Source organism: Uloborus diversus, chromosome 1, assembly GCF_026930045.1.
Source record: "Uloborus diversus isolate 005 chromosome 1, Udiv.v.3.1, whole genome shotgun sequence".
Classification (NCBI taxonomy): Eukaryota; Metazoa; Arthropoda; class Arachnida; order Araneae; family Uloboridae; genus Uloborus; species Uloborus diversus.
In genome coordinates this window covers 38332340-38346414 of record NC_072731.1, presented here as the reverse complement: position 1 = coordinate 38346414, position 14075 = coordinate 38332340, and the positions used below count along the sequence as shown (strand labels likewise).

Genomic DNA, 14075 nt, shown 5'->3' with positions numbered 1-14075 from the left:
ATCATTGATTGTGACATGTTAATGCGAGGGATAAATGAACTATTATTAAGAATTGATATCTGTTGCACTAAGAAAGGGTCACATATGAAGTACTGAGAAGTAAAGGAGTATAAGTGGATGTTTTAAAGTTTTGAGCAAAATACATTTGAAGTTCAGATCGTAGGTAAGCTTTCATTGAAATTTTTTTTCTAAATCACGCTGTATAGCAGCACTTACCTACTAGTACTATTTCTTGCCGCAAAGCAGAAGATAGGTTCTCCTATCATTTGTCCTGGTTATCGATAAATTTTTAGTCTTGACATTAACATCCTTTTGCTGTCCTATCTCCTATCAAACCTTTGGGAAACAAAAGTCGGATTTTTTTTCTCCAGTAATGTCAACGATGTTGCTGTATTGGTACATGTTTCTTTAATAAGCCTTCTAGATCTCGGAGGGCATTGTCACAAAACCCCGGACAATTCGCGGCACCCCACGCCAAATCTTGCGGCACCCAGTTTGAGAACCCTTGAGGTAAGGGATAGAAGAGAAAAAAAAACGATGTTTGCCTCCCCAGCCAAGAAATGCGATGTTCAGGAGCATTTTGGCGGAAAAAAATCATAGTAAAAAAAAAAAAAAACCTTTTGGTTACATCACCTTATTGCACGATACAAAAAAATTATATAAGATGGAGAACTAAAAAAGAGAACATAGCTCTGAGTACAATAAGAAATAGATAAAAGTAAAAATAATTAACGTCATTAATTCAAATTTGTACATTGGTGAATTTACTTCATATGAGTAGAGATACTTTCTGCAGTGACTACCGGGGGGGGGGGGGGCGCCCCGGATGACACCCAAAGTAAAATGGCAAGTTTTTGAAAGATATAATTACTTCCATTCAGAAAATTTCCCTCAATATTTTAAATTATATTCACTCTACCAAACGCAGTTGCATCACCATGACGGACCTAAACCCAGTACATTAAACATTATCAAAATTAATTTAAAATGCACTTTCGATTAATTTTTATACTGACTACAAATTTGAAAAATTTCCAGGGGAGAAACCCCCAGAACACCATTTCTTCGCCCCCCCTATCGAGTGATTATTAAACTCAGCACTAGAATCATATTGTGAATATTTAGATCCAGTAAGGACTTCCTCTTAAACCAAAAAACTGAAGTCCATTATATTTCCCTGTGTTTGAGACATTGAGGAGCGATCAATTTCGTTAACCCCCTTACTTTATTGACCTCGCGACGGCCCTGCACATAAGCGTCTTGGGAATGTTACATAGTTTACGTTTTTTTTGTCTTTTGTGTTTTACCTAACTTAAAATATTTCGTTCTGAAAGTATATAGTTGTTGTTTTTGAATACTGTATTTATTTCATGCTCCTTTTTTTATTTCTTTTTTTGAGTCGAGGGGGGGGGGGATGACACCACAAATTACCGCCCCGGATGTCACCCATGCTAGGTACGCCACTGTATGTCGAACATGCTGTGCTTTCTCAACATATCTTGATTAATGCCAAACGTTACGTACTTCACTTCTTCATGTTTATGATTGTCACCGACTTTACCAGTTGAAAAGTTGATTAAAAAATGAGTAGTGTAGATTTAATGTATTATAGTAATATATATTACTCTTTAATAACCCATGCTGGTTAGTATTCCTCTAAAATTACTTACGCGTACAGTAAGATTAAGATTTCATTCACTACTTTAGACGTACTTATAAAAAATACTAATTTATAATTTCAGTTTTTTACTAATGCAGGTGAAGATAAGAATGCCAGGATAACAACAGATCCTCAGTCCAATGTTCGAGTACTTCCAAATGGAACTTTAGCAATGACCAGAATAACAGCTTCCATGAATGGAAGGTATACATGTGAAGCTACAAATGATTTTGGAACTCCACTCACACGGACTGTGTTCATAACTGTACTAGGTAAAAGTATGGTAGTTTAATTTTTTAAATCTGAAGTAATTTTGTGCTAAGCAAGCTTCTTTGTTATTTACTCTCTAATATTAGGCAAATAATTTTCAGTGAAAAGTCAACTAACTCTTAATTTTGTTTTGAAATAACATTTGCACAGGAAAAAAAATGTTTGGTTGGAATGATTATTACGAATTAAAAAGTAATATCGAAATTTCTTCCCATTCTTAAAATTGGGAAAATATTTATGCTATTATAGTGATTAAACAGCTTTGAGGTTATAAGAATTCCTTATTTATGAGTTGCTTTCATTAATGTTTTTAAACCAACCAAATGTTTCAATTTTGAAAAAACAAGCAGTATTGAAAAAAAAAAATCCCCTATAAAAGAACAAAGTTCCATAGATTTTTTGAAAGAAGATTATATTTGATGAAAGTACTATTATCGTCAGCCCTTCTGACCATCACAGAGCCAATAAAACGATTTACACTATTTACAAAGCATTAAAACGGTTTGAATGGTTTTGTTGTTCAGAGCAGTTATTAGGAGGTATGAGTACACTATACTTTGTTAACAGTTGCTTTAATAAAGTACTGGTAAAGAAGGGAAAACGAATCCCACATGCATAAATTCCGATGTCATTTCCTTCTGACTTGAACCTTCATTTAAGTCGTGTAAAAGCGGCTATTTTAAGCATTAACTAGGCATTTTTATTCATTAAAAAATTGACGCAAAATATTTTTGCTTTTTTGACGTTTTGATACTTGGATACAGTTTATATTGACTGTGATTCAATACCTTCACATGAATATTATTATTGTTGCATTTGAAATATTAATACATTTTTTACGTTATCTAAAATTAGCTGTACTGAACTTGCCTTCTGATTAAAATTAGATTTACACATTGCTCCATATCACTATGATTGAATGGTTGAAACTTTTTGAAATATAGAAGACCTATAGTGTGACAAATTGTACAGTTACCTGTTGCCATTTGTTAAAAAGTTTCGAAATTTTGCGATTTTGGGAAATTTTAATGAATCTTTAATTGGTTCACTCAAGAGTAAAAGATCATAATGTGCTTAACTAAATATGCCGCATATTTAGCTTAAAAGCTTATACTTGGAAATTCTGATTTCTAAATTGTTTAATAAATATAAAGAAATAGAGTATCAGAGAAAAATGATCTAATGGCCAAAATCTAGTTTGCCAGCAAAATCTTACACGTAAATTGAAGTCACGCATTTCATGTTTTCGTATAAAATTATGCTAAAGTATGTGAAAATACATATCTAGCCTTCCTGCATCAATAGGGTATTTGAATAATACTAACAAAATGTGCTCATAACTTATGAGATTTTTTTTTATATTTTTATTTAAAATGATGTGTTTATTTGTTTATATCTGAGATATATTAGAATTAAAAATTTTGTTGCTCTTCTGAATTTTTATTTAGTTTCATAAAATAGAGCTTCGAGTTTTGTATGTATATTTGATGATTTACAGCTTAAAAACTCGCGATAAATTTAGATAGTATGTATGACGATTTTTGCTTTTCATCAATAAGGCAATAATGTTGCAATACCTGAGAAGAAAAAGACGATTTATCTAGGTTTACATTAAGAGTAAAAGAGGAAGAAATAAAAAAAATAAATAAAAACCGTCTTTTAAAAATGCTCCTTTCCTCCGATATGTGGCGCTGCATGTTCAGTGAGTATAATGCATTACTTCTATAGACAGCCATATTGTTCTTTCTACCTAATAATTTCTTCTGTTTAGCTATATTTTTTAAGCACTTGGAATTTACGTGAAGAGAAAAATATTTGCACGATTGACTAAAGCCAAAAAAAAAAGTTGAATGAAGAAATGTATCATTTGATGTTAATGACATCCGTTGCTTGGACTTCATTGGTGTTGGACGCCTCTGCTAAAGGTACGTTTTCAGTCTTGCAATTTTAATTCAAGTATTTTAGCATTGTACTTTTGATTGTTATGTTTATGTTTAAACTTAAATAAGGGCACTTATAACAAAAAACCTTTTAAAATAAAACTAATTGTTGTGGGGTATTTAGAAATATTCATACTGTTATTTGCTAGCAAGACAATTTATACTTTTCTTCCCATTTTTAAAGTACCACGTACAGTAATTAGTAAACCCCTCGTGAATTTTGCTTAATTAACGTATATTTGCAAATCAAATAAAAACAACTTATAAAATATTCCAACATTTGCTTTGAATCTTTGGACCAAAAATATATAATGTATATCTATCAAGCATTTTTTATAAAATTAATTTGTTCTTTTGATTTATACGTTTTATTATAATGCTCTTAAAATGAAGCTAGTATCAATGTATCATTTTGAAATTTAGTTGATTGTAACTAAACCATAAAACATGAGCTATTCACTCTTAGCGTTGCTCATAAATTACTTGAAATTACTCTTGTTATAAAGAGTTTTGTTTTTTAGAATGTACAAATAGTATCAAAAATAATACCATGACAATTTATATTATATTTTGGTCAATAAGTATTTGATGAAAGAAAAATACACAAATTAATGTGGTTAATTTCTGCTGCTTCTGGCTGAACTTAGGTAGTTTTTATAACTATAAACAAGTAAGCATTCTTGATATTTGAAAATAAATAGGTTGTTTTTTTTGAGAGAGAAAAAAACATAAATAAATGAAATAAATCAAAAGAAGAAGTGAAAGCTATAAACATATCATGTCTGAAATATTTTTATTCATTTAAAAAAAATTTGGAAAGTAACTGATAGTCTTATGTTTCATGCATAGTTATTATATACAATCCAATATTATCCGCAGACATTTCTACGACTAATTTTTTATCTTGACTTAAAAATACAGTTTCGTTTTGCTTTTCAATTTTTATTTCCCTAGAAGCTCCAGTTGTAGCACCATTCATGTTCCCACCTGCGTACAAAGAAGGTGAAAGAGCAAGTGCTACGTGTACAATTAAATCTGGAGACAGACCTTTTGAGTTTGAATGGAAGAAAGATGGGCATTCTGTTGAAACTTCTGCAAATATTATAATCCAATCCGTGCTGGATTCTTCAATGTTGGTGATTCAATCAGTATCCGCACAGAGCTCGGGAAATTATACCTGCATCGTAAAAAATTCTTTTGGAAACGATAGATATACATCAATTTTAGTTGTTACAGGTAAGACAACATTAAATTTATACCTTATCATATGAAGTTTCAAGTATCTGAAGAAACACGACGTGAATGTTTAAGAAAAATATTTTTCACCATTTCATATTTACAAAACACTGAGTTTAATAGTAAACGTTCTGTGAGTGCTGGATAAATTATATATATTGTTTTAAATTTTAAATTAGAGAATATAGTATTTAAGTATACTTAGTTATACCTAGTACTTTAAAACTACACACATCCAGTTTTTTTACGCATACTGTAAAGTGTTGCAAAGGCATTTCTGAAAGTAAAGGTCAAACAAATTACATGAATTTTTCTTATAACCTTACCCAATGTGGTTAAAACTTGAACTGCTTAACCATGGACAAATATACAAAGAATTTTCAAATAATACGATTTTTATAATTAAACTTAAAACCGGAGCATAGATTCAACTCTTAGAATATAATATCTTTGAATATAATAATTTTTATTATCGTTCTGTTATACGCAGTTTTCAAAAAAAAAAAAAAAAAATCACTTATTATGTCTCTTAATTGGCTGTAACCTACGTATGATTATTATGAAATAAGGTAATTTTGTGTCAGAATTTTTTTTTTGCAATAATTAGAAATAATGTAAATAGTTCTAGTAAGTGTAAATTAGAAATAATGTAAATAGTTCTAGTAAGTGTAACGACTTTGAAATGTAATTTGTACTGTGCAAGTTATGTTTGGAAGACTCGATAGTTTATGTCTATTTGAAAAATAAATGTTTTTTTTTTCTCGTTTTTTTAAAAAATAATTTTTTGTTATAGCTCCACCAATATGGGTGAAAGAGCCCAATGATGTTTTAACTCAAGAAGGGGAAGCCTTACACGTTGAATGCTTAGCTTTTGGTGTTCCTAATCCAACAATAAAGTGGCTAAAAGGTAAGCAGTTTTTTTTTCTACGAAAATAAACATTGTTATCAAAGACAAACTCAGGTACCTCGTTTATTCGGCTCGTCTTTATGCGGATCTCTGTTATATACAGATCAAATTTTTATAGTTAAAAATATCCATTCAATTAATAATTTTAAATTATGATATCTGAACCATAAGTTCTCTAATCTTTCACTTTTTATTTTGATTAAATGTAAAACTACTGCACAGGTCGTACAATAACTTATAGTAATCTAACAAGAAACATAGCTAGCGTAAGTCCGAAACCACTGCAGATAAATTCATAAAAAAAAAAAAAAAAATCGCTGGAAAAGATCCAATGTAATTTTGTTACGAATCATTGCTTTTTTCTGTAATAAAAGATAAATAGGCTTATTCAAGAATTTTTTTCGCTTATTACCCGGATTATTCGGATTTTCACTTATCTGTATTTCGACTGGTCCCAGTTAGTCCGCATAATCATGGTTCTACTGTATTGATGTTTAAAGTATCGGAAAAAACTCTTTAAATCTTGTTCTCCAAGAAAAATTCAGGTTGTTCATCTTTAAACTGAAAAACAAAATCTCTTGCATAAATTTGTTTTAAGTTTGAACACAAGCATGCTATATAAAATTTGTTTGGTAGTATCTAATGACCCACTGTCAGTTTTCTTTAAAAATCATTTTGTTGCAATTTGGAACTTCACAATTGTACTAGTTTTTTGATCAAGACATAGACCTTAGAAAATGTTACGAAAACATCTGAAACTCTTTTTTAGGCATTATTTTCATGCATATCGTATAATCGTAAATTTTGCAATGATATGAATGTGTGGAATGGGTTTTAAAGGAAAAAGGACAGTCAAACTTAGTTCTAAACTCATACTTTAAGAAAATACAAGAATAGTAACACACAAAATCATTGCGAAAAGTTTTTTTTATTGAAAATGCTTGAAAGTTTTTTTTTTTGTTTTTGTAATAAATATGCTTTAAGTTAACTCAAGAAGTAATTGTTTTATAAATGTTTAGCAATTGCTAATCAATTATCTAATTTACCACAAATTTCCTTTAATGTTGAATTTCAGAGATATTATCCAAAGTTACATGCTCCTTCTTGCCTAAAAACAGGAAAGGATTTTCCCTTGAAATTTTTGATGCCTTTTCGAATAATAAACAAAGTTATCTGTTTAAAAAGTGAAATAAATCTTTAAGTAGCGTGATAAATAATCTTCGGTAAACAATTATTCTTTCGTACTGCTCATATTTGACATGACTTAGGGAAGTAAGAATAGGTTCTTAAGGAAAATGATTATTGTATAAAATAATTTTTTCGTTTAAAGAAAGAAACATTAGACTATCTTTTAACACTCTCCCCCAATACATTGATGGCTGAAGTAACTTACGTGATAAGCACACTTACGGTCACTACGATTTTATAACACTTCTATTTTCTCCATAATGTAATCTTATTTAAGGTAAGTGCGCCACATAAGGCCATGTAGAAAAATGTGGCATACTCCTCATTTCTTGATGCAAGGTAGAAAAAATGGCATAGATCGTGATTTAATCGTGATCAGAAATCTTAACTAATGAGTTATCAACACGCAGTTAGTTATCAACGTTAAAGAGTGTAATAACAGTTACTACAAAAGAGCCAAAATTGCATGATCCCATTTCACTGTATTTTTTTCTCTTTATAGTTCACAGTAGTTAACTAGCATAGAAAAAGTTGTTAATTGTTATAGAAAGCCTAATATAAGTAGTTGCCGAATTCAAAAAGGAAAAGTCGTTGCGTACTGTCATTTTCCCTCGTGGTTTTATCAGGCTTGAGAAGTCGATATTAGGCTAATATCGCCATGATTGGCCTCAATAGGGCTCTGGTGTCCTAAAGAACTGAGAGATCAGGTTGAGGATATGATCCTGTTCTGCATATGCCGCACAGTTGTGCACGAGCTGCACATGTGCAATTCATGCAAGAGTAAATAAAAAATAGAAAACAACGACGTATTTTAGCCCTAAATGTGACGATTGATCTTCTTCCTTTTCATTGAAATATATATGTGTATTTTTGATAATGTCTTTCAGTTTATGAAATACGATTTAAAGCGTTTTTACATTGAGAATAAAAATTCTTTCAATGTTTGACATTTTTTCACACTTGGTTTTATTTGGGTCCCGTGCTCATAATGTGGTCAAATCGCCTTTCAATATTAAAACTACTGAAAGGCATTATTGCAACTTAATTTTTTACATGGAGTCATTATTTTTTTCTTTTTATGAATCATGTTATGAATGTGCAAAATTTAGATGTAATTGAAGCTTGGTTGTAAACTTTAAAGTTACCTTATTTGGCGCACTTACCGGAATATAGTTTGATAAATCATGATCTTTATAATCCTTCACTATCATGTTCGAGGTCATTTAGGTTAAACTTCTGAGGAAACAAGAGGTAGTTCGTTTTGCTCTACTGTTTCTATTTACTATCCAATATGAAACAAAACTAAATAAAGACGTACTATATATAACACGATCTTTTTCGAAAGAATTATCTAAAGAATATTTTTTTTTGGGAAGGATTTACTTAAAACTAAATACCATTGGTGAATTCCAGCGGTAACGGAAGGAAAACTTGTACAAAAAAATCGTCGTATTTCTGTCTGTGAGCCTATCAAAATACATATTTTTTCAAAAAGTGATGCATAGTCTTTTATACACATCATGGTAAGTTGCTAAAAAATCCAAAGCCAGAAATATTTTGTCAGTAACTTTTTTTTAAATCAAATTTAAAAATGGTAATGGAGGGATATTTTTGGGACATGATTTTTACGCTATCATGTTCTCCCCAAACTTTCAGCAAAACTACAAAAGGGAAAAATCTGTAAAAATTAGGGCACAAACAGCAGTGTTCAATCATTACAATTTCAGCTCTAGTACTTATTTTAAGCATATAAATTATGTATTTGTTTATGTATTTTGTTATTTATTTGTTCATTCCATTCAACTAATAAAACTTGTCCAAACGTTAATGAATCCTTTGGCATATTCTCATGATTTGCTGTTTTTGATTCAGCTGTATCTCGATTTTTAACATTGTTTATAACTGTCTGTCTGGTGACTTTGAAGTGAAATCTCCTTCGATTTGTTGCATCACTCACTATATTCCACAATATAACTTGTAACAAGGTTGAAATAGTGCATATTTTGAGTGCTAGGATTAAAAGTTGATATTTGAATTTACTGATATTTTTTCAATACGTTTAACGGTTAAACCAATGCTCTCAACAATCCTTTACATGTGACTTGTGGCCACAAATCTGAAAGCAGTTTCAGTATTGTGTTGTTCTAATATAAATATCAAGTTTATAAGCAACTTGTTTCTGCTTAAATTGGCTCTTCATATCTCAAACATGTCATACCAAAATGACTTTCACATGCTTAGGAATTTTGAAGTGTAGTTTTCATGATTTTTGTCGTATACAATAGAAAAAAATAAAAAAAAAATCACTAAAAATTTAAAAAAAAAAGAAACTTTTATTTTTTAACCGAAAGCAAACATATTTTTTGTACAAATATTACTTATATATGTTTCAGATGTGACTACTAACTTTAAACAATATTTTGTTTTTCACTAGCATTCTAAAATTTTACCTTGTATCAGCTTATAGATAAATATCCTTCCGTTACCATTAAAAACCATATAAATTAAATATCTATTCAAATTATAATTATTATGCCTCATTGACACGGGACATAATTCTGCTTTGCATAAAAAAACATTAGTTTCTATACCCAATTGGGTTTTGGTGAACTAACAGAGATGTAGTATTTTGGTAACGGAAAAACATCAAATTGTCATCTTAGAAATGGACCTATTTCATGGTTGAAAAGAAAAGAAATTTTAAATTACTTAACAAAAAAAGTTTAACTAGACATTTAAAAGATAAAAGTTTACCTAAATATTATATTCTGATAACAAGTTTATTGAAATTGCAGTATGTAACAAAAAAGAGATTTTTGGCTTTGTAAACACACATAGAAAAAACTTGATTTTGCCCTTGATTTCTTGAAAGTCATCAAACTATATGGAAAAAACAGATTAAGATTCAAGAAATGCATTTATTTTTGAAAAGAATGGTATATGGCAAGAGGCAAAATATTATTTTTTTAAAATTCAAGTGTCATGTCTCCTTTTTCCTGTAATTCCTCAATTGTATATAACATGCATTCTATTTATAACAGGGGATACAAAGAAAGAAGTCATACCTAGTGATTCCTCATCTGTAATGAGAACGTCTTCTTCTGGAACATTGACCATAAGCAGAGTCGATTACACAATGAAAGGATTGTACACTTGTGAAGCTGACAACGGGTTTGGTACACTACTATCAAAGACTATTAACGTATCGGTTCGTGGTAAGATTTAGAAAAGAGAGTCACATTTTTTTTTTGTGCTAAGCATCGTCGTGTCAAAAATATAGTTTTTATTTCTCTGATGTAATACCATTTGCAATGGACAGTTATAGCAAAATGATGCTATTTTTGTACATTTTCATGGGATTTTATGAGTTTATACCACATAAAACAAATACCTGGAAGTCCTCTTTTAAGTGTTTTTTTTCCCTTTTAAAAATCAGTCCTACATAGTTTTCTAATTTTTTGATGCATTTTACATTTACGCATTCCAGTTAAAACTATTTGTATTTATTAAAATTATATTGGCGAATTAAAATTTATTTTATTTTTGATTTATTTAAATAGAGGTAATTAGAGATGAACTTATGTGTTAAAACTTCAATAATGATTTAATTTATTTCGTTTCATTTTTCGAAGGAAACTTTGCTGTAAATATATTGCAGATTATAAAATAGAATTATTTGAAATTGCACTATTAATTCAATAACAAGTAAAAACTAGATAATTCCCAATCACTTTTTGCTAAAAATATATGCTATTTTATTTTCTACATGTTTGCTGTAATAAAAATTGGTGATAATACAATGATGTTGCTAACTAAAAGATACTTTTGTTTAAGCTATGATTACTTATTGACATATGCTAAATTACAGCTAAAATGTTAAAATTTTCACGATAAGTTAAAAGCAATAATTTTTTTAAAATTTAACAAGTAGTGGTAAGAGTTTCAGATGCGTACTTAGGGGTTACAAGGAACCACTTTCTTATACAAAAAATAGCTTAAAATTTGTTCAGTTGTAAAATAATTAGTAATATGTTCCGTACCAAATGATAAAAAATACTGTATGCTAAATAAATGAATACATTTTTGCTAAGCATAAACATCTAAGGTTGGAAGACCCTGGAATGTAGTGCGTAGTTACATGTAACATAAAATGGAATTATTAAATCGTTTCAGAACCACCGATTGTGGCGCCTTTTATGTTTCCTCCAGCGCTAAAGGAAGGTAAGAGCGGAAGTGCCACTTGCACGATCAGGTTTGGAGACAGGCCTATTCAACTCCAAGGAGAAAAGATGGAACAGATATCCAACTACATCTTAGTGTCGAAATTCAATGTGTGAAGGGTTCTTCAATTTTGATCATTGAATCTGTCACGAGAAAAAGTTCTGGAAACTATCCATGCATCGTTACGAACCCATACGGGGCTGACAGATTCACCGCGTTTGGTGGTAACAGGTAGACATATTTATATTTAATAAGTCAATAGGGTGGTTATAAAATGACGTGAGGCGTTAGTTCACAGTCCTCTAGCAAGTAAGGTATTGGACAAACCACTGCCAAATTATATGCAGGGTGTTCCGGTTTAACCTGCAATACCTCTGTTTTCGTAACTGTTAGTCCTAGATGAATACTTCCAATTGCAAAAATGTTCAAAATCAGATGAAGAATTAAGATATTAAAATTTTGAAGCAAATATAATAATAAGTCAAACTTTTTATACAGACCCTAGTTCTTCTAACTTATATTTAGGGAAATAATTCCCACTGAAAAATATTATAAAATTATATGTTTTACATTTATGTTTTACATCACTATAAAATTATATGTTTTACATTTTATGATTTTAGTTAAGGTCATATATTTTCAGATTTACATTTATATTCTTATTCTTTCTTCTAACCTCTTTTTTTAAAGAGTTAAAAATAAAAAATATTTATTGACTTATCTCTCTTAACAAACATTTTTAACAAATAAAATGTCGATGTACTTTTACGTTCAGAAATGAAGTGGATCATCTTATTATTAGATTGAAAATAAATTATTATCTAAAGCTTTTTACCTACATAAGATATACATTGATCTTTAATTTAACAAAAATATCGTTTCTTCAATAATACAACTTTTGTTTTCACCGATATTGTGCGCTCCATGACCATGAAGTCAACGCTTGTTTGATACGCCATGTTTATGTGATGTTTTTAAAAATGTCTATACAAAGTACGTTTTTTGTGATGAGAAAATGTATTTAGAATATTTTAGCTTCAATTCAGCTGTTTAAGCTAAGAAATTTGGCATGGTACTGTCTATTCTATGGAGAAATCACGCACTATACTTGCTGGCAGTTACAACTATTTTCACTGTCACAATAGGATCAGCAAATGGTAATGTATAACTTTTGATCTCTAATACAAATCTTAGTAATTTTTAAAACTTAATATGTTCCATTTTCCTCAGTCATAACAGTATGATTCTACGTTAAATTACGAATAATATCAATAGGTGCTAATAACATACTAAAACAGGTAGACCGGAATGTATATTTTATACTTTTATTTTCGCCTATTGACGTTGTTTGCATTTTACATTTTTAACGCATACTGATGATAATAATGATGATGATTTTAAGTTATCTTACTAACCACAATTAATCTGTTTGTTAAAACAATTGAAAGAAAACACTAAATACAATTTTCTACATCAGTTAGGAATAAGAAAACCTAAAAAACATTACATTTACAAGATCGTCCGTGATGCGTCACTTTCAAAAGGAATCAGTCTACACTAACACAGACGTATGACTTTGTCTTAAAAATGCAACATTTAACTGAAGTATTTACCGCTATATGCTGCTTACGAAGAATTTTTCTTGCATATATGGATTTCAGAATGTTAGCTGCACGACGCATCGTTAGTAAAATGTATGTTTTTTTTCTTATGTAAATCCTTTATTATTGAACGTAATATAGAACATATATAGATTTCAATTGATGATGTAAAAAAATATATATATAATTCTGGATTACAAAGTGCATTTTCCAGTTTTCTTCAAAAAGTAACGGTTAGGAAAGTAATCCTGAACACAATTTCAAAGGACATAGTAAAAAAGCTTTTTTATCTTGAGATCACAGCTAGGTACATAATATTAATCCAGGTCTTATCAATACAAATAGTTAAATATATATTGCAGATTATAAAATAGAATTATTTGAAATTGCACTATTAATTCAATAACAAGTAAAAACTAGATAATTCCCAATCACTTTTTGCTAAAAATATATGCTATTTTATTTTCTACATGTTTGCTGTAATAAAAATTGGTGATAATACAATGATGTTGCTAACTAAAAGATACTTTTGTTTAAGCTATGATTACTTATTGACATATGCTAAATTACAGCTAAAATGTTAAAATTTTCACGATAAGTTAAAAGCAATAATTTTTTTAAAATTTAACAAGTAGTGGTAAGAGTTTCAGATGCGTACTTAGGGGTTACAAGGAACCACTTTCTTATACAAAAAATAGCTTAAAATTTGTTCAGTTGTAAAATAATTAGTAATATGTTCCGTACCAAATGATAAAAAATACTGTATGCTAAATAAATGAATACATTTTTGCTAAGCATAAACATCTAAGGTTGGAAGACCCTGGAATGTAGTGCGTAGTTACATGTAACATAAAATGGAATTATTAAATCGTTTCAGAACCACCGATTGTGGCGCCTTTTATGTTTCCTCCAGCGCTAAAGGAAGGTAAGAGCGGAAGTGCCACTTGCACGATCAGGTTTGGAGACAGGCCTATTCAACTCCAATGGAGAAAAGATGGAACAGATATCCAACTACATCTTAGTGTCGAAATTCAATGTGTGAAGGGTTCTTC

The 14075-nt window shown here is 29.8% G+C and overlaps 1 protein-coding gene across 1 annotated transcript in view; it reads left to right on the top strand.

The window, feature by feature from the left end:
• LOC129234371 (cell adhesion molecule Dscam2-like) overlaps positions 1-14075 on the top strand; it is a 75699-nt gene that overhangs the window by 48912 nt on the left and 12712 nt on the right. The window contains exons 7-10 of the mRNA XM_054868365.1: positions 1759-1932; positions 4825-5106; positions 5900-6013; positions 10243-10416. Of these exons, the coding sequence (XP_054724340.1) occupies positions 1759-1932; positions 4825-5106; positions 5900-6013; positions 10243-10416 (744 nt within the window). The remainder of the gene's footprint in view (positions 1-1758; positions 1933-4824; positions 5107-5899; positions 6014-10242; positions 10417-14075) is intronic.